At 36.8% G+C, this 20,270-nt stretch overlaps 1 protein-coding gene across 1 annotated transcript; it reads right to left on the bottom strand.

Moving 5' to 3' along the window:
- Positions 3,427-4,704, bottom strand: LOC107607389. Its single transcript, XM_016309353.1, has 3 exons — positions 4,623-4,704; positions 4,379-4,532; positions 3,427-4,267 (listed from the first exon to the last, which is right to left on the bottom strand). Exons 1-3 carry the CDS (start codon positions 4,702-4,704, stop codon positions 3,427-3,429), a joined length of 1,077 nt encoding a protein of 358 aa, XP_016164839.1.

The following is a 20,270-nucleotide window of genomic DNA, read 5'->3' as shown; positions in this document are numbered from 1 at the left end:
GCAACGCCAGGGTGGCGAGCAGTGGTCTTAGTGCGGGCCATATCAGGAGAATGGTTGTGTGGTGATGGAGGTGAGGAGTGAGAGGGAGACTGTGATGGAGAAGAGTGTATGTGATCAGAACCGTGGGTGCCACTATGGGAGCCTCTGCAGGCAGCTCTTTTCTTTCGTGCCATATTTATAGAGCACTGGTTTGGAGAAGATGAAAGAGTGGAGAGAGTAGTGTGAATGGATGCATGTAGTGGGAAGTTAATATAGGCTTAGAGAAGTGTAAAGGTTACACCTTGAAAAGATAAAAATCCAAACTTTGAAAACGTTTTGAAAGTTACAGCTGTAACTTTCGTACGTAGGAAACAAGGATGAATAGCAGACAAAGGATGGAAAGTAATAAAAGGATGCAATTGAAATGAAGCCCAAATAAAATTAAGTGCAAATGCCAAAAATTTTGAGACTGCCAAAAAAATTGAAGTAAGTCCAATGGTCTCAAAAAATTGAAATTGACTTTAAGCCCAAAAAAATTTTAAAAGCCCACTTTTCATGAAGGCTTAGTCATAAATTTTTTTTTTAAAAATTGAAAAAGCCCCAAAGTTTTCAATAAAGAAAAGCCCATAGGTGCAGAGACTGCTTCAGCACTTGACGTCCATCATTCATTATGATCAGATTTGAATCCAGTAGCTTCATAGTGAATTAATGAAGTATACTCATCATCTGCCAAAAAAAAAAAAAATCTCACCGCAATTTATGAGACAAAACATAAAAGATCTCATGATCAGAATCATTAAGAAAACAAAGATGAAGCAAGAATGCCCAGTTCAGTTCGTAACTTGCAGAACCTCTCCTCTATCAATGGTTTGGTGAAAATATCAGCTAGCTGACCTTTAGAGTTAACAAACTAAATATTTAAATTTCTATTTTGCACATGTTCTCTTATAGAATGAAATCGAACTTCAATGTGCTTCGTTATTGAGTGCAAAACATGGTTTTTGGAAATATTAATAGCACTCATGTTGTTACAAAATAATGGAATGGTTTATAGTCAGCTAGTTGAATTTTCAGCCATAATAATTGAGAACAACAAGAGGAGGCTGCAATATACTCAGCTTCGGCTGTTGAAAGTGCCACTGTAACTTGCTTTTTGCTAGACCAAACAATGAGAGATTTTCCAAGAAAGCAGCACATGCCACTTGTGCTTCTTCTATCAATCCTATCCCCAGCAAAATCTGATTCTTCTCAAATTGCTGCAATTTCTCCTTCATAGCTAACACCCATGATGGATCAACAAGAGCTTCTTGGATGTTTTGAGGTTCAATCTTTGATAAAAGAGCTAAGTTGTTGGATTCAGCTCTTCTCAACGATGACCTTGTTGAAATGCTTTTGGAGGGATCACCAATTATAAATTTCTCAGGATAATTTTTCAGGAACTTCCATTCCCTGGGCCTTTTGATTTGAGTTGAAGATTCAGGTTCCTCTTGATCAACAATGGTCTTTGCATCAGTGTTTTCAATAGCAACAGGAGATAATTCCAAATTGTCTCCTGCAGAATTAGAATTTTCGCAGCTAACAGGTGCAACTTCATGAGAACTTGGATTTTGTGGAACTGGTTCAGAGTTCTTTGGTAATTCAACTTCAAAACCTGGAATATCATCAATGCAAATACTAGGAACATTGTTAGACTTACAGAATGTGACATGCATGGTTTCTTCAACAGTTTTGGAATTTTTGTTATAAACTCTACAGGCCTTGCTATTTGTGGAATAACCCAGAAAAATGCCTTCATGTGTTTTAGGATCAAATTTTCCTAAATTTTCTTTGATATTCAAAATGAAACACTTGCAGTCAAACACATGAAAATAATTAAGATTGGGAGGATGCCCTTTCCAAAGTTCATATGGAGTTTTCTTCAAAAACTTCCTAATAATGGTTCTATTTAAAATATAGCAAGCTGTATTCACAGCTTCAGTATTTCATATTCACATAACATAGCTCTAGCCATTTCTTGTAAACTTCTATTTCTTCTTTCTACAATACCATTTTGTTGAGGTGTTCTTGGATAAGAGAAGTTATGTGATATGCCTTGTTCATCACAAAAAGATTCAAAGTATTGATTTTCAAATTCTTTACCATGATCACTTCTAATTGAAACAATTTTTGAACTTTTTTCATTTTGAATCTTTTTGCTGAATTTCTCAAAAACAGAAAAAGCTTCATGTTTATGAGCAAGAAAGAACACCCAGCCAAATCTAGTATAGTCATCCATAATTACCATGCCATAACTCTTTCCTCCAAGACTTTGAGTTATAGTTGGTCCAAACAGATCAAGATGCAACAACTCCAATGATTTCTTAGTAGAGACATCTTCCTTGGATTTGAAAGAGGTTTTAATTTGTTTTCCCATTTGACAAGCATCACAAATGATGTCCTTATCAATTTTTATATTAGGAAGACCTCTAACTAAGCCTCTCTTTACAAGCTTAGAGATTTGGAACATGCTTGCATGTCCTAACCTCTTATGCCACATCCATTTTTCAGACTCCATTGAAGAGAAACAAGTTACATTTTGAACTTTTAGATCATCTAGACTAATACCATAAACATTGTCACTTCTTTTGGCAACAAACAAAACAGCCCCTGTTTTCTCATTTATGACTCTACAATCAGATTTTCTAAAGGTTACAGCATATCCAAGGTCACATAATTGACTTATGCTCAATAGATTATGCTTTAACCCATCAACTAGAAAGACACTATCAATACAAGTAGAAAAATCTTTGCCAACCTTACCAATGGCAATTATTTTACCTTTACCATTATCTCCGAAAGTGACAAATCCTCCATTATACTTGTTGAGTTTAATGAAGAAAGTATCCCTTCCGGTCATATGCCTTGAACATCCACTATCAAGATACCACATGTCCATTTTCTTCTTGGATGTAAGGCAAACCTGCATGTTCTTCAACTAACCTTAGGTATCCAAATCTATTTGGATCCTTTGATGTGAAATCTTCTTGGTTGCCCAAGAGCATTAAAATCATAAACAACTTTATATAATTTACTATCATTATCAAAAGACTTAAGAAAGATGAAACATTGAGGAGGATCATGACCATTTCTATTGAACTTGTAGCAATGATTCTTGCCCACTGATTTCTGAGGTTTGCTAAATCCCTTTGGTTTGAAAAACTTGGAAGAGGAGGATTCAGGTTTTTGAAAGTTTAGTTTGAAAGCAGATTTATTTTCTTCTTTGAATCCAAGTCCAGATTTTTCAGACCCAAACCTTTGACAAGCAAGCAGTTTGTTCAGATTTTGAGAACCTTGAACAAACTTTGCTAAGTCTTCATTCAAATTTTTTATTTGTTCATTCAGATTTTTGTTTTCAGAAATCAAATCAGTGGAAGCAGTAACTTCATGCTTGAGTTTGAATTTTTCTAATTAAGCTCGCAAGGCACTATTTTCTTCTTTTAAAAACTTTTCATTACCAGTTTCATTAGCCTTAACCTTTTTCAAAAGAAGATCATTTTCTGTCCTCAATGCCTCATTTTCTTTCTTACATTTTGCATACTTATCCAAGAGTTTCTTAGATTTCACAGAGATGTCTTTGATAATATAGTGCAGTTCATCAATAGATAAGTCAGAAAGATCTACCTCATCTTCATCATTATGATCTGCCATCAGACATAGTTGAGCTTCTTGGTCTGAGCTCTCTGATCTGGTGTCGTTCTCCAAGTCCTCCCATGTTGCCATCATCACCTTCTTTTTGTCTTTCTTGGATTTTTCGCCTTTCTTAAGTTGAGGGCAATCTGACTTGAAGTGACCAGGTTCCTTGCAGTGATGGCATGTGAACTTGACTTGATCTTTCTTGACATCTTTGGATGAAGAGCTTCCTTTGCCTTTGCTTTTGTATATCAGTAGTCTTCTCATTTTTCTTGCAAAGAGCACCATTTCTTCATCTGAGAAACTGTCATCAGATTCTTCTCCTTGGGCTGTCATTCTTGATTTTAGTGCTATACTTTTCTTTTTGTCATCTTTGTTTTGAGACATATGAGTGGTTTCATAAGCCAGCAGCTTGCCTCTCAGCTCATCATAGGTGATTTTGATTAAATCATTCCTTTCAGAGATGGCTGTGCTTTTTACTTCCCATTTCTTAGTAAGACTTCTCAGAATCTTCCTTACTAAGGTTTCTTCAGAGTAGTTTCTTCCCATGGTGTCCAGATTGTTGATGATTATTGAGAACCTTTCGAACATTTGATCGATGCTCTCATCCTCCTTCATACTGAACATTTCATACTCCTTCATCAGCATGTCAATTCTGGTCTCCCTCACTTGCTTAGTGCCTTCATGAGTGAGTCTGAGCTTATCCTAGATTTTTTTAGCCATTTTGCACCTTGACACTTTTCTGAACTCTTCAAAACTGATTGCACAGTGCATCAGGTTGATTGCCTTGGCATTGAGTTCAACTTTCTCCTTTTCTTCATATGTCCATTTACTGTCTTCCTTTGTCACTACTTCTCCATCAGCATTCTGTTTGGTGGGAATGTCTGGTCCATTGAGAATGATCTTTCAGATGTTGTAGTCGATTGACTGCACGAAGATACTCATTCTTTCTTTCCAGTAAGAATAGTTGCTACCATTGAAGTAGGGAGGTCTATTATTAGACTGCCCTTCAGTGAGAGTGAAAGCCACGATGTTGGGATTCATGTTGTAGGCCATGGATCTTTACTCCAAGCTGTGAAGCTTGCCTTCTTGAGACCAGGCTCTGGATACCAATTGATGGTTCTAGTTGAACTTGAGAAGGGGTGATGAGAGAACTTTTGCGTGGTCTAGAAATTTGCGGATAAATCCTCGTTGCAAGTATAGTTTCTAAACCTTCAAAAGTCCTTTCATACAAACGTTTTGGTTGTCACAAGTAACAAACCCCTTTTAAAATTGATAACCGAGTATTTAAACCTCGGGTCGTCTTCTCAAGGAGTTGCAGGGAGGTATGTTCTTATTATTGGTTATGAGTTTGTAAATTAGGGGTTTTAGAAATTAGGGAGCAGTATGTTGCATAAGAAGAATAAAATAAATAAATAACTATAAAATAAACTCTTGGCAAGGTATAAAAACAGGAAGTCCTATCCTGGTTATCCTTATCAATTGTAATGAGAATTAGATTTTTTTCCCACTTTGTTGACCTCTAACTATGAAGGTAAGTTAAGTGGATGAATTAATTTTTATTCCTCAGGTCTTAGTCTTTCCTTGGAAAAGGCTAGAGTTATTGGAACTCGAATTAATTCTTGAAGAATTCCAATTTTCAATCAACAGTGAGTTTGATAACTCAAGTGTTTCCAATGATTCAACCAAAGCCAAAAGGGAAGAAAGTCTACTTGAATGAAAATAACTTGGATAAACACAGAGCATTAATAAATTAAAGAGAGCAATCATAAGTCTGAAATACCTCAAATTATATTAAATAAAATATTCAAATCATAACATGGAAAAGTTCATAAATTAAATTGGAAAAATAAATAAAAATAAAGAACTTGTGATTGAGAATCGCTCCTAAAACTAAGAGAAATCCTAAATCCTAATCCTAAGAGAGAGGAGAGAACCTCTCTCTCTAAAAACTACATCTACTCCTAAAATTGTGAATATGAGAGTCTGATTATGAATGGATGCATTCCTCCACTTTATAGCCTCTAATATGTGTTTTTTGGGCCGAGAACTGGGTCAGAAATAACCCAGAATTCGCTGGTTGCGAATTCAACATGCTGAATTTCCGTCACTGTGATGCGTCCGCATAGAGCACGCGGTCGCGTCGCCTAGCTTTAGATTAACTATGGCATATTATATATCAAATCGAAGCCCCAGACGTTAGCTTTCCAACGCAACTGGAACTGCGTCGTTTGGACCTCTATAGCTCAAGTTATGACTGTTTGAATGCGAAGAGGTCAGACTGATAGCTTTGCAGTTTCTTCAACTTCTTGTACTCCTTCCACTTTTGCATGCTTCTTTTCCATCCTCCAAGCTATTCCTGCCCTATAATCTCTGAAAGCACTTAACACACATATCAAGGCATCTAATGGTAATAAGAGAGGATTAATAATAAGCAAATATAAGATCAAAGAAGCATGTTTTCAATCATAGCACAAAATCAGGAAGGAGTTGTAAAACCATGCAAATAGTATGAATAAGTGGGTAAAGAGTTAATAAAATCCACTCAATTGAGCACAAGATAAACCATAAAATAGTGGTTTATCAACCTCCCCACACTTAAACATTAGCATGTCCTCATGCTAAGCTCAAGAGAAACTATAAAGGTGAAGGGGAATGGTAGAATGTATGAAATGCAACCTATCTGTATGAATGCAACTATATGCAGAATGTTTCTACCTACTTGGTTAAAAGTAAAATAAGTTCTCCAAGACAAATATAAATAAGATTCCACTAATTCAAATCATACAAAATAAAGTACAAGTAAACTTGTAAGAAGATAGCTCATGAAAGCAGGGAATAAGGGATTGAGCATCGAACCCTCACTGGTAGTGTATACACTCTAATCACTCAAGTGTTTAAGGTTCGATTCGAATTGAGCATCGAACCCTCACTGGCAGTGTATACACTCTAATCACTCAAGTGTTTAAGGTTCGATTCTCTCAATTCTCCACTAACCTTGCTTTCTAAGGCTTGCTCTTCATCTAACAATCAACATAAATTTAATGCACAGATACACATATCAAGAGGTCTTCTAAGGGTTGTAATGGGGTTAGGGTCAAGGTAGGATTGTATTTGGCCAAGTGGACTAAAATCTAAATCCTTAATTAACTTAAACTTTCCACCTAACTTTAGACAATCCATGTAATCATAATACCACATCTAACTATCCATTAACCATGTTTTCCACATATTCATATATTCTAATTTCAAGTACAGTACATATGCATTGCTTTCACCATTTACTTTGGGGCATTTTGTCCCCTTTTACTTATTTGCTCTTTTTCTTTCTTTTTCTCTCTTTATATATATATATATATATATATTTTTTTTTTCTTTTGTTTTTCTCAATGCATATGATTAAATTATTGAATGCATGAACATGTCCTAAACATTTCTTTCACATTTTCATAAAGATATATAACACCCAATTCTCAAACCAAATATTTCGAAACCCACTTTTCTCACACTTAAATCATAAGCACCCTCACTAGTCTAAGCTAACCAAGGATTCAAATTAAGGACATTATTGTTTTCCGCTTAGAGTTAGTGATGAGCTAAAATAAAGAATAAAAGGGGTAAAATAGGCTCAAATTGGTTTGCAAAGGATAATGAAAGGTAAGGCCATATGGGTATGTAAGCTCAGTGAAACGAAGGCCTCAATCATATAAGTGCATGTATACATCAAACCATGGAAATATAGAATTAAGCAAGACAAAGATCACAATTTTAGAGAGAAAAACACACACCAAAAATAAAATATTGGTTGGTAAAATGCAACCAATTCAAATAGGCTAAAAAATCTCACTGGTTTTGTATGTTCGAGCTCTAAACCATGTTCCGGTATAATATCTCTTCAAACAAGTGTAACATTAAATTTTATTCAAATTAGTGAAATGCTCTAAAAGGTTTCTTGAAAAAGAAAATATTACTTCAACCAAGTGGTAAAATATGCACAAAATTAAACAAATATGCAATCAAACATGCAAATGCAACAATGAACAAACAAATAAAATAAAAATTTTGGTGTTGAGTCAGGAAATAACTAACCCATGGAGATCGGTATCGACCTCCCCACACTTAAAGATTGCACCGTCCTCGGTGCATGCTGAGATGTGCAGGTAGACGGGTTGCTCCAACTGATGCTTTTCTTCAAGATTTTGCAGATGGACTTGTCTGTCTCCCCATGCAAACGTCTTCCGGTTCACTTTCGGGTGGCCATCCTGAAAGAAAAAGGGAAGAAAAAGTAATCCAGTAATAAAGATAAGAAAATAAATGAAGTATGGGTGGGTTAATGCCAAATAATAAGGGTCTCAATTACATGGTAGCTACAATATGCAAGTGAGAGAACAATAGAAGCCATGGCATGCCAGTGGTATAAAATTTGTAACATGGGAGAGGAGTGTGGGTAATGGAAGTATCAATACAAGCTCATGTCAATGCAAATGGAGTGCAAGTATCATAAAAGATTAGCATTGATTTAAATAATGTTACCCAATTAGAATAAAACAAGTCATAAGCACTAAGATAATACCAGAAAAGATATAACAGTTGAATAAGAACATTTGAACACCAATGGTAAAATAATAAATTTAGAAAAGAAAATAAAAAATATGCAAAATTAAAATACAATGAATGAAAGTATGCAAATAAATAAAATAAAATAAAAGATAAGAAGAATGAAAAGGGAAAGAAATAAAGTAAGAAAGAAAGAAGAAAAAAGAAAAGATAGAAGAAATTATGATTAGAGAAGAAAAGATAAGAAAATTGGCTGATCTGGATATTCTGTGCGCCGCTTATGATGCGGACGCGTGAGTGATGCGGTCGTGTGGTGCGCGATAAGGTCAGGTGACGCGGACGCATGAGTCATGCGATGGCGTGACCTGATTTGTGCGAATGGCGCGAGTGCAGCCTCGCGTTCGCGCAACTCTCTGTTTAAATGCATATTGCCAAAAATCTGGGTGACGCGGTCGCGTGGGGCATGCGATCGCGTGAGTGGCCTTATTTCTAATATGACGCGGACGCGTGGGGCACACGTTCGCGTGGGAGGGCTTGGGCTTCCAGCACGAGTCCAGCCCAACTCCAACTCAACTTACTGCCATGCACCCTTGTTACGTTGATTTACATGGCACGCGGCCGCGTAGGTGACGCGGTCGCGTGGGAGGCCAAAGTTCTCACATGACGCGGTCGCATGGGGTCAAATGATGCTAAATGCGTGCCTCCAGCCACGCTTTCGGGTGACTCTCTATTCAATTCTTTTTTTCCCAACGCACTAGTGACGCGGACGCGTCAGCGATGCTGCCGCGTCGCGTGCGTTTTTTTTTTTTATATAATGCAGTATGCAGAATGCAATGCTAATATAAATGTTATGCAAAACTCTAGGTTCAATATAATAAAATAAAATAAAACTTGAAAACAAATAAGACTAAATAAAAATGAAAAAGGAACGATCATACCATGGTGGGTTGTCTCCCACCTAACACTTTTAGTTAAAGTCCTTAAGTTGGACATTTGGTGAGCTTCCTGTTATGGTGGCTTGTGCTTGAATTCATCCAGAAATCTCCACCAATGTTTGTATCTCCAGTAACCTCCGGGGTCCCAAACTAGGCGTAGAAAGCCTTCAAGTAAGTTAAAGCAAGTGACAAGACCCCATGAGTGTTGATTGCTGGAATGAATTCCGGGGTCCCAGACCTCGCCTTTGCACCCATCTTCGTATTGATCATCATTTTTCCACTTGGGTGGTGAACAGTCGGAATTCTCACTGAGACATCCAAACAGCTTCCTAGACCCATTCAGTTGAGCTTTATACCAACCTTTGTGTTTAAACTTAAAGCTTCCAACCATAATGAACCTTGCAGGACAATTCTTACCACTGACCATCCTCCTCTTACTCTTAATGCCATAAAGAGTTCTAAGTTGACTATCCGTCTCCAGTAGCCCATATTCAAGTGGAATTAGAAAGCTAAGGGGTTATGAATTTTACCCACTTGAATGTTGTGAAGGATGATGGCAACTTAGGGGGAGGTATTTTTAATGAAATTGCAAGCTCCACTCCCTTGCGCTCTTCTCTGATAATTACCACCTCTTTGCAAACTTCTTCAATTTCAACCTCTTCCTCTTGGTAGCTTTCTTCCAATTCAATCTCCTCTTCATTGCTTTCCAAGGGCATGGGAGGTTGTGCTTCTTCTTCTTGAATCTCCACCTCTTGATCAACCTCTTCCAAGTATTCAACTGTGATATGCCTTGGAGGTTGTACACCCTCCTCAACATCAAATGCAGCTGTCTTGAAAGGAGATTCTATGTCTTGACTTTTCCATGGAGGTTCAGCATCTCCTAAGTCTACAACCACTTCTTCCTCTGCAACTATTATGGCTTCCTCCACTTGTTCCAATACAAAGCCATGTTCCTCATTGTCCACCGAAGTTTCTAGTGTTTCCTTCATGCTTTGCTCTTCTTTTGATTCTGCACATGTAGCCATGGGAGTTCTTTGAGTGCTCAGATATTGGGAAGCTATTATATTTACTAACTCGCCGAAGGCGGCCGCAAAATTTTGCACACTCTTATTCATCCTTTCTTTCCCTTGAAGAATAACACGAAGTCTGTCATCCATTGGAGGTTGGGGTGGATGTGAGGATTCATTGGTTGGGAGAGAGGGTTCATAATAAGAAGGTGGTTCATCTTGATAATGATATGGAGATGGTGAATATTGAGGTGGTGGTTCATGAGAGTAGTTGTGTTGGAAAGGTGGTGGTTCTGTGTATAGTTCATTTAGCTCATAAGGTGGTTGGTATGGTGGATGTGGGTTAGGGTCATATGGAGAGGTGAATGGTGGAAAGGGGCTTGTGAGTATGGTGGTCCAAAGTCATGTTGAGGAAAGGGTTCATAGGCATATGGTGGTGGTTGTTGATAGTCCATTGGAGGTGGTTGTTGCCATGAGGGTTGATCAAATCCTTGTGGCTCCTCCCATCTTTGATTATTCCAACCTTGATGCCTGTTCTCATTGTAATTTCCTCTTCCTGCAATATAATTGTAACCAGACTCATAGCCAAAGGGGGTGAGAGTTCATAGTAATAAATAAAAATTAAAAATAAAAATAAAAATAAATTTAAATTAAAAAATTATTTAAATTTTGAATTTGAAAATTAAATTTTGAAATTTTGAATTTTAAATTTTTGAATTTTGAATTTTTGAAATTTGAAATTTGAAAATGTTTAAATTTGAATTTTGAAAATTTTTAAATTTGAATTTTGAAATTTGATTTTTGAAATAAGATAAGATAAAATAAAAATTTTAAAATAAAAACCAATAACCTCTTAACTTAAGAAAAAGCAAAAAATAAAAACAAAAATAAAAACAAATAAACAAGAAAAAAAATAAAATATTTACAATAACCAATAATAAGGCACACATTTGCAATTCCCCGGTAACGGCGCCATTTTGATGAGAGAACTTTTGCGTGGTCTAGAAATTTGCGGATAAATCCTCGTTGCAAGTATAGTTTCTAAACATTCAAAAGTCCTTTCATACAAATATTTTGGTTGTCACAAGTAACAAACCCCTTTTAAAATTGATAATCGAGTATTTAAACATCGGGTCGTCTTCTCAAGGAATTGCAGGGAGGTATGTTCTTATTATTGGTTATGAGTTTGTAAATTAGGGGTTTTAGAAATTAGGGAGCAGTATGTTGCATAAGAAGAATAAAATAAATAAATAACTATAAAATAAACTCTTGGCAAGGTATGAAAATAGGAAGTCCTATCCTGGTTATCCTTATCAATTGTAATGAGAATTGGATTTTTGTCCCACTTTGTTGACCTCTAACTATGAAGGTAAGTTAAGTGGATGAATTAATTTTTATTCCTCAGGTCCTAGTCTTTTCTTGGGAAAGGCTAGAGTTATTGGAACTCGAATTAATTTTTGAAGAATTCCAATTTTCAATCAACAGTGAGTTTGATAACTCAAGTGTTTCCAATGATTCAACCAAAGCCAAAAGGGAAGAAAGTCTACTTGAATGAAAATAACTTGGATAAACACAGAGCATTAATAAATTAAAGAGAGCAATCATAAGTCTGAAATACCTCAAATTATATTAAATAAAATATTCAAATCATAGCATGGAAAGTTCATAAATTAAATTGGGAAAATAAATAAAAATAAAGAACTTGTGATTGAGAGTCGCTCCTAAAACTAAGAGAAATCCTAAATCCTAATCTTAAGAGAGAGGAGAGAACCTCTCTCTCTAAAAACTACATCTACTCCTAAAATTGTGAATATGAGAGTCTGATTATGAATGGATGCATTCCTCCACTTTATAGCCTCTAATCTGTATTTTCTGGGCCGAGAACTGGGTCAGAAACAACCCAGAATTTGCTGGTTGCAAATTCAACATGCTGAATTTCCGTTACCGCGATGCATCCGCATGGAGCACGCGGTCGTGTTGCCTAGCATCAGGGAAACTATGGCATATTATATATCAAATCGAAGCCCCGGACGTTAGCTTTCCAACACAACTAGAACCGCATCGTTTGGACCTTTGTAGCTCAAGTTATGACTGTTTGAATGCGAAGAGGTCAAGCTGACAGCTTTGCAGTTTCTTCAACTTCTTGTACTCCTTCCACTTTTGCATGCTTCTTTTCCATCCTCCAAGCCATTCCTGCCCTATAATCTCTGAAAGCACTTAACACACATATCAAAGAATCTAATGGTAATAAGAGAGGATTAATAATAAGCAAATATAAGATCAAAGAAGCATGTTTTCAATCATAGCACAAAATCAGGAAGGAGTTGTAAAACCATGCAAATAGTATGAATAAGTGGGTAAAGAGTTGATAAAATCCACTCAATTGAGCACAAGATAAACCATAAAATAGTGGTTTATCAAGGGGGGTTGAATCAAGTTGGCTAAAAACTTAGAGCATCAAACTCTATTTTAGTAGTAGCTCGAGTTGCAGGAGATTATTTGAAATTATCTCATACGCAGAACATATAAAGAGCAGGGAAGAGATGATAAAGACCAGCATGTATCCTGGTTCGGATTCTTTGTGCAATAAATCCTATGTCAAGTCTCCACCACAAACAATGGTGGAATTTTCACTAATCATTCACAGATTACATACACGAATACTATTGAATTTTTCCCTAATTCAACTAGTATCTACCCCCTAAGCTTTCAACACCAAAGCTTAGCTTCCCATAGTGCTGACCCAACTAGGAAGGGGAATCTACACAGATTTAACTTTCCCAAGTGCTAATCCAACTTGGTAAGGGAAACTAATCCTAGTTCATCAACTCAATACATTAGAAATTAGTGGCTATTCTGCATCACTCATGCCTTTTCTCTCTTGGCTTTTCAACCTCCCAATATTTACCTTTTCAAAATAGAAAATGACACAAGACAGCCATAACAAAAAGATCAGAAATTAAGCTTGAGTAGAAGAAAAAGATTCCAGCTCAATGTTTGAGATGGTGCTTTGAATGTGTGCTCTCTTTTTCTTGCTTTTAAATGATGGAGTGAAGCTTCTTATATATCTTAAACTGGGATTCATTGTTGCTCCTTCCTTTTGCTTGTCCTTGCTGCCCGTTGGAGCTGTTACAGCTAGCAAGCTGTCCTTCTTCATCATGCTCCACTACCCCACTGGGTGAGGAGCTCGACCACTACCTCTGTTGTCCTTTGCTTGGCTATCTTCCTTGGCATGCTGTCCTTATCATCCTGCTCCATGATCTCTGCTATACGAGGAGCTTCACCACTATCTCTGCTGCTTGGCAAGTTTGTGTTTTGCTCTCCCATTACTGAAATTTGCTTTACTGTTTGTCCTTGGAGAGGTGGGAGTGTACTAGCTGTCCTTGGTGTGTTGTTTCACCCTTTTTCTTCTAGCTGTCCTATTTTGCTCATGATGTAGACAGCTGCCCTTTTTCTCTTTGCAAAGACACAGCCATTTAATTGCTGAACGGTGCTACGAGGAGTTGTTGGACTTGTTTACAGCACCAAGGAACAATGTGAGCTGTTCTTCTATTTGCCACTGATGCAGCATAAACTTGGGCTTGCAACAATAAAAACTCTCATAAAACAATATTGGGCTTTCAACCCAATTGAATGTTTGTCATCATTATATACCCAAAATCAAACTAGACTTAACAGTCGCCTTCCCTTATCGCAGCCTGAACGTTGCCGCCTTTAGCCTGGTTTTCATCTCCACTGCAGAAGCATCTTCGCTGCCCATAATTGCAGCTCGTCCGTCATCCTCTTTGCCGTTCCTCGCTTTCCTTCCGGCGGTAAGTCTTTTGTGATTTTATTCAGTGTGTGTGTCTTCTGTGATTTCCGTATTGTTTCTTCTTAAAAATTAAACAAAGAAAAACAAATTAAAAACTGTAGTGGAATGACACAATCAAGATCTTTTACTAACATAAACCTTTTCCTTAGTACACCAACTTTAGCAAAATCAAAATCTTTTATAATATGAAAGAAAAATTCACTTTATTAAAATTAAACAATAAAAGATAAGGTATTGATGATTATTGTAGCAGAAAAAATTAATTCCATGTGATCAATTGAAATAAAGCAAAACAAGAGAACAGGAGTATGCAGAGTGGATAAACTGATTCACCAGAATAGGAAAAGATGCTATAGTGATAAACCACTATTTTAGGGTATATTTTGGATTGAATTGAGTGGATTTTGTCAATTATTCTCCCACTTATTCATGTAAATTGCATGTTTTTAAGTTTCCTTCCTAATTTTGTGCTATGATTGAAAACATGTTTCTTTGGCCTTAAAATTGCTAATTTTTAATCTTCTTTTATTACCATTCGATGCCGTGATATGTGTGTTAAGTGTTTTTAGAGTTTATAGGACAGGAATGGCTTAGAGGATGGAAAGGGAGCATGCAAAAGTGGAAGGAACACAAGAAATTGAAGTTTTGAGAAGCTGTTGTCCACGCGTATGCATGGCTGACATGTACGCGTGACCAAGTCATAACCAAATGACATGCACGTGCGGCTGACACCTACGTGTGGCCAGGTGCAAGGTTCAATGATGCGCATGCATGGCTGACGTGTACACATGACGAGCGTCACGTGCTGCAATTAACAGAATTCGCTGGGGGCGATTTCTAGGCTGCTTTTGACCCAGTTTTAGGCCCAAAAATGAAGACAAGAGGCTGGGGAATGGAGTTGATCATTAACTTTTCATTCATTCATTTACACTTTAGGTTTTAGATGTAGGTTTCTAGAGAGAGAGAGGCTTTCTCCTCTCTCTAGGTTTTAGGGTTTCTTTTGGTTTTATTTCTTCTCAAATTCAGATTTCCATCTTGCTTTAATTTAGTTTCTACTCTACTTTTATATGTTCTAGCACTTTAGTTATCTACTTTTCTTATTGATTCCCCTATTTTGCCCATTTAGTTTATGAACTTTTCTTGTTAGATCTAATTTTCTTTTAATACAATTTGAGGTATTTCATGTTTATTGCTTCTTTCTTTAATTGTTGGTTATTGATTCCTTGCATGTGTTAATCTTAGATTTTACTATTTCTTGTTACTTTTCTATGTTTTTATTTTGTACCTTCCAAGTGTTTGATGAAATGTTTGGTTGGATTTTAAAATATATTTTTATGTTCTTGACTTGGATTGATTAATTAGAGACTCTTAAGTTATCAAAATTCTTTTGTTGATTGGTGATTGAAAGTTGTTAGTTGGCTTGAGCCTCACTAAATCTAGTCTTTGATTAGGACTTGTGAAATTAAGTCGATTTTGCTCGCTTGACTTTCCTTCATTTGTTAGAGGATAACTAAGTGAAAGTGATTTGTACTTACCATCACAATTGATGATGATAATGAGGATAGGCATTCCAATTCTCAATCCTTGCTAGGACCTTTCTTAGTTGTTAGTTTATTTTTCTCACAATTTATATTTTCTTGTTCCTTATTTCAAAATCCCAAAAAGAAGTATATCATAACCAATAATAAATACACTTCCTTGCAATTCCTTGAGAGACGACCCGAGGTTTGAATACTTCGGTTTATTTTTATTGGGGTTTGTACTTGTGACAACCTAATTAAACGTTGACTGAGGATTAATTGTCAGTTTATAACTATACTTGCAATGAGAATTTTTTGAGAAATTCTTTACTGACAATTTTTCTCCGTCAAGTTTTTGGCGTCGTTGCCGAGGAATTGCAAATGTGTGCCTTGTTTTGGTTATATGTTAAAATAATGAATATCTTAATTTTTGGTGTGTTTGTTAGTTTTTGCTAGTTTTAGGAGTTTATTTTCATTAGTTTTTGTTAGTATTTATTTTTATTTTCTCTTGTTACTATGAATTCTCACCCCTTTGGCTATGAGTTTGGTTACAATAGTGTTGTAGGGAATGGAAGCTTCAACGAGAACATGCATCAAAGATGGAACAATTAAAGGTGGGAGGAGCCTCAAACTTATGGACAACCTTCATGGTAACAACCCTCTCTAATGCACTATGAGTAAGAGCCATTCCAAGATGCATACCAATTCGACGGCTATGGTGGACCTCCTTATGATTATCAACAAGCACCACCATATGCCTATGAACCCCCTCCTCAATATAGCGCTCAACCATACTCACAAGCCTCATCCTACGAAACACTTTCATATGACCCTAATCCATATCCCCCATACCAACCACCATATGAGTCCTGTGAACAAGCACCCATTGAACCACCACAATTCCAACATCATTACCTTCACAACCCTTCTTTTCCCTCCAACCAAGCTCCTATGGATGATACACTTGGCATCATTCTTCAAGAGCAAGAAGAGCTTCAAACCATACTCACCTCTACCCTCACCGGTTTCACCGCTACCCTCCAGGAGCTTATATCCCGTCTACCTCCACCTTCTACCAACAACCAAAGCACCCTCCAACCTTCAAGATTTAATGCATCTCCTTTTCAACCACAAGATGAACTCTCTTTTCTACCACAACCCTCCAAGGAAGAGTGTCTATATCTATCATTCCAAGAGCAATATGATCCTACTTATGTTAGCCAAGTGGAACAAGAGCCAATGGATCATCTCAAGGAAGCAATGGAACGACTCCAAGCAATCATCCGTCAAAAGGAGCAAGAGGAAGCCCAAAGAACGCGCAAAACTATCATGGCTAATATTGCTAAAATTTAAGCCACCGTGGACTCATGGGATACATGCCACAAGAAAAGTATTTCCACGGATGAATGTGAAAAATCAACCGAAGAGAGGAGCATGAAGGAGATTTTAGAATCTCAACAGGAGAATAAGAAAATGGAGTGTGTTGTGCAACAAGTGGAAAGTATGGAGATTGTTGAAGAAGAAGAAGTGGTTGAAAACCTAGGCAAAGTTGCACAAGAGGTGGATTTCGAGCTTGAGAACACTTCCACACCAAGTGATGCTATTGATGATGTTGTGAAAGTTGTTGAACCTTCTTCCATTGAGCATGAATTTGATGTTGAAGAGGATAATGTGCAACCTCTTAAGCATATTGTGGATGATGAGAGATTGGAAGAGGTTGAGCAAGCAATAAATCCTATTATTGAAGATGATTCCATACCAACTAATGTGATATTTGAGATTTGTTGAACCATCCTCATTGTGTTGTGAAATTGATGTTGAGGAGGCTAGAGCACAACCTCCAACACATGACTTGAATAATGAGGAATGTATAGAAGAAGTTGGTGAGCAAGGAATTAAAATTGAAAAAAGCTACCAAGAGAAAGAGGTTGAAGTTGAAGAAGCTTGCCAAGAGGTAGAAGGAGTCAAGGAAGAGCACAAGGGAATGGAGCTTGCAAGATCATTAAAAACACCTCTTCCCAAGCCATTACCATCCAACACAACATTCAAGTGGGTAAACTTCTTATCCTTAAACTTTAATTTCCCACATGAATATGGTTTGCTTGAGATGGATGGTCAACTTAGAGCTCTTTGTGGCTTTAAGAGCAAAAGGGAGATGGTTAGTATTTGGAGTTGTCATGCACGATTCATTGTAGTGGAAAGCTCAAAGTTAAAATGCAATGGTTAGTGTAGAGCTAGATTTTTTGGGTCTAAGAAGTTGTTTGGATGCTTAATTGAGAATTCGGATTGCTTGCCACCCGGTTGGAACAATCATGATCAACTTAAAGATGGGTGTAGAAACAAGATTTGGGATCCCTGCATACAAGAGGATCAACTTTAGGAGCTCAAAACTTGTGAAGAACTTCATCAAGGCTTGGTGAATTTATTTGGTAATGTTGGAGCTTATTGGAAGTCCAACCATTGGTGGAAGTTTCAAGATGAGTTCAAGCACAAGCCACCATGACAAGGAGCTCACCAAATGTCCAACTTAAGGACTTTAACTAAAAGTGCTAGGTGGGAGACACCCCACCATGGTAAATTCTTCCTATTTTTCCTTTTGTTTATATTGGTAATAAGTTGAATTTTCATTTTTAGTTAGTTTTATTTAGTTTAAGTTGTGTTTAAGCTTGTTAGTTTATTATAAAAAAAATTTTTGCTGCTGCTGCTCTCTGGTACAAAAACCAGAAAGTTGTGCTGAAACTGTGCGGGTGGGTGCTAGGTGCACAACCCACCCCACGCGTACGCCTCGATGACGCGTACGCGTCACCCAGCAATTTTACCTTATCCATGCGTGGGTGTGACGACGCGCACGCGTCGTACCTAAATGCTGCCTTTGGTACAAAAACCAGAGAGTTGTGATGGAACTGTGCAGCAATCGTGTGTCTGGCAAGAAAAGTAGTCACGCGCACGCGTGATCGACGCTCACGCGTCACTTTTTATTTTGGGTCACCCACGCGTATGCGTGGACGATGCTCACACGTCACCTGCCTTCTTCTGTTCTCACGCGCATGCGTGACTCGTGCACATTGCCTGCGCGACTTCAGCAGCACTGTTTCTTTTCCTTTCTTCTTCTTTCTTCTTTTCCTTTCTTTTTCTTTCTTCTTCCTTTCTCACTTTCTTCTCCTCCCTTCTCATCTTTTTTCTCTTTCATTCTCTTTTACTTATTGCGTTTGCATACTTTCATTCATTGCATTTTAACTTTGTTTTTGTAGCTTGTTCTTACTTTCCTTATTAAGTTTTCTATTTTTCTGTTGGTGTTGAATTTTCTTACTCAACTGTTGAATATTTCTTGCATTATTTTGGTGTGTTTTGACTTGTTTGATATTGATTGGATAATGAAATTTTTAGGTCAATGCTTCTTCTTTGATGACTCTTGCATTCTTTGTGCATTGATATGAACTTATATTGTCTTTCATAACCCATTCTTTCTTCCTTACTATTTGTAATTTTTGCCAAACACACAAGATTAGTAATTTAGTCCTTTCTAACTCATTATTCTTTGCTTTTGTGCTTCATTATCATTGAGTTAGGATAGGACCGAATTCTCTCCTGCTTTTGACTAATCTTATTTGTGTCAATTTTTGTTTGAACGTGATGCTTCTGAGTATTTTCTTCATGCCATTTACTTGTGCTCTGATTTTACTCTTGCATCAAGTGTTTATTGATATTCCATTTGCTTATATTGCTTTCTCACTTACATGTTGTAGCTACCATGTAGTTGAGAAACCCACTCTTATTTGGCATTAGCCCCACCTATATTTTATTTGCTATGATATCTTTATCTTGGGGCTTAATCTTTCATCTTTCCTCACCTTTCAGGTCGGCCACCAAGAAGGGAAAGGAAAAGCTTTTAAATGGGTGAACAACAAGTACCTCCGCACAATCCTTTGTGAAGAAGCTTATCAGTTGGAGCAACCCACCCTAATCCACCCCTTGCTTATCTTTGCATTCATCGAGGATGGTGAAATCCTTAAGTATGGGGAGGTCGAGACCGACTTCTGTGGGTATTACTTCCTTTTCCAACACCAATTCTTAATTTTTTTTGTTAGTTAGTTGTTGCATTGCATAATAGATTGCATGTGTAGTTAGTTGTTTGCATTTATGTACTACTTGATTGAAGTGATGAAATCCTTTCCAAGAAACAGTTTTACGACATTTCACTAATTGGAATTAAAATTTTTGTTGAACTTGCCTCAGGAAATTTAATTTGAAACATGTTTTAGAGCTCGAACACACAAACCTAGTGAGTTTTTGAACCTAGTTGATTGGTTGCATCTTATCAACCAATATTTTATTTTGGTGTATGTTATTCTCTCTAAGACTGTGATATTTGTCTTGCTTAATTCTCTATTTCCATTGTTTAATGTATGCATACACTTATATGATTGAGGCTTTTGTTTCACTATAGCTCACATACCCATATGGCCTTACCCTTTCATTACCCTTTGCAACCCAATGTTGAGCCTATGTTACCCCATTTGTTCTTTATTTTAGCACATCATTAACTTTAAGCAAAAAACAATAAATGTCCCTAATTTGAATCCTTGGTTACTTAGGTTAGTGAGAGTATAAATGAATTAAGTATAGAGAATTTGGGTTTGCGGGAATACTTGGTTTAGGAATTGGGTATTTTATATTCTTATATGAAAATGTAAAAATAGTTTGGGCACTTATTCATGCATCCAACACTTTAATCATATGCATTAACTCATTGTATTTCTATAAAAAAAAACCAAAAAAAAAGAAAAAAAGA

The sequence above is a fragment of the Arachis ipaensis genome, chromosome B01, assembly GCF_000816755.2.
Source record: "Arachis ipaensis cultivar K30076 chromosome B01, Araip1.1, whole genome shotgun sequence".
In the NCBI taxonomy this organism is placed as follows: Eukaryota; Viridiplantae; Streptophyta; class Magnoliopsida; order Fabales; family Fabaceae; genus Arachis; species Arachis ipaensis.
The sequence above is the reverse complement of the archived record's forward strand: the minus strand, read 5'-3'. Positions and strand labels throughout refer to the sequence as shown.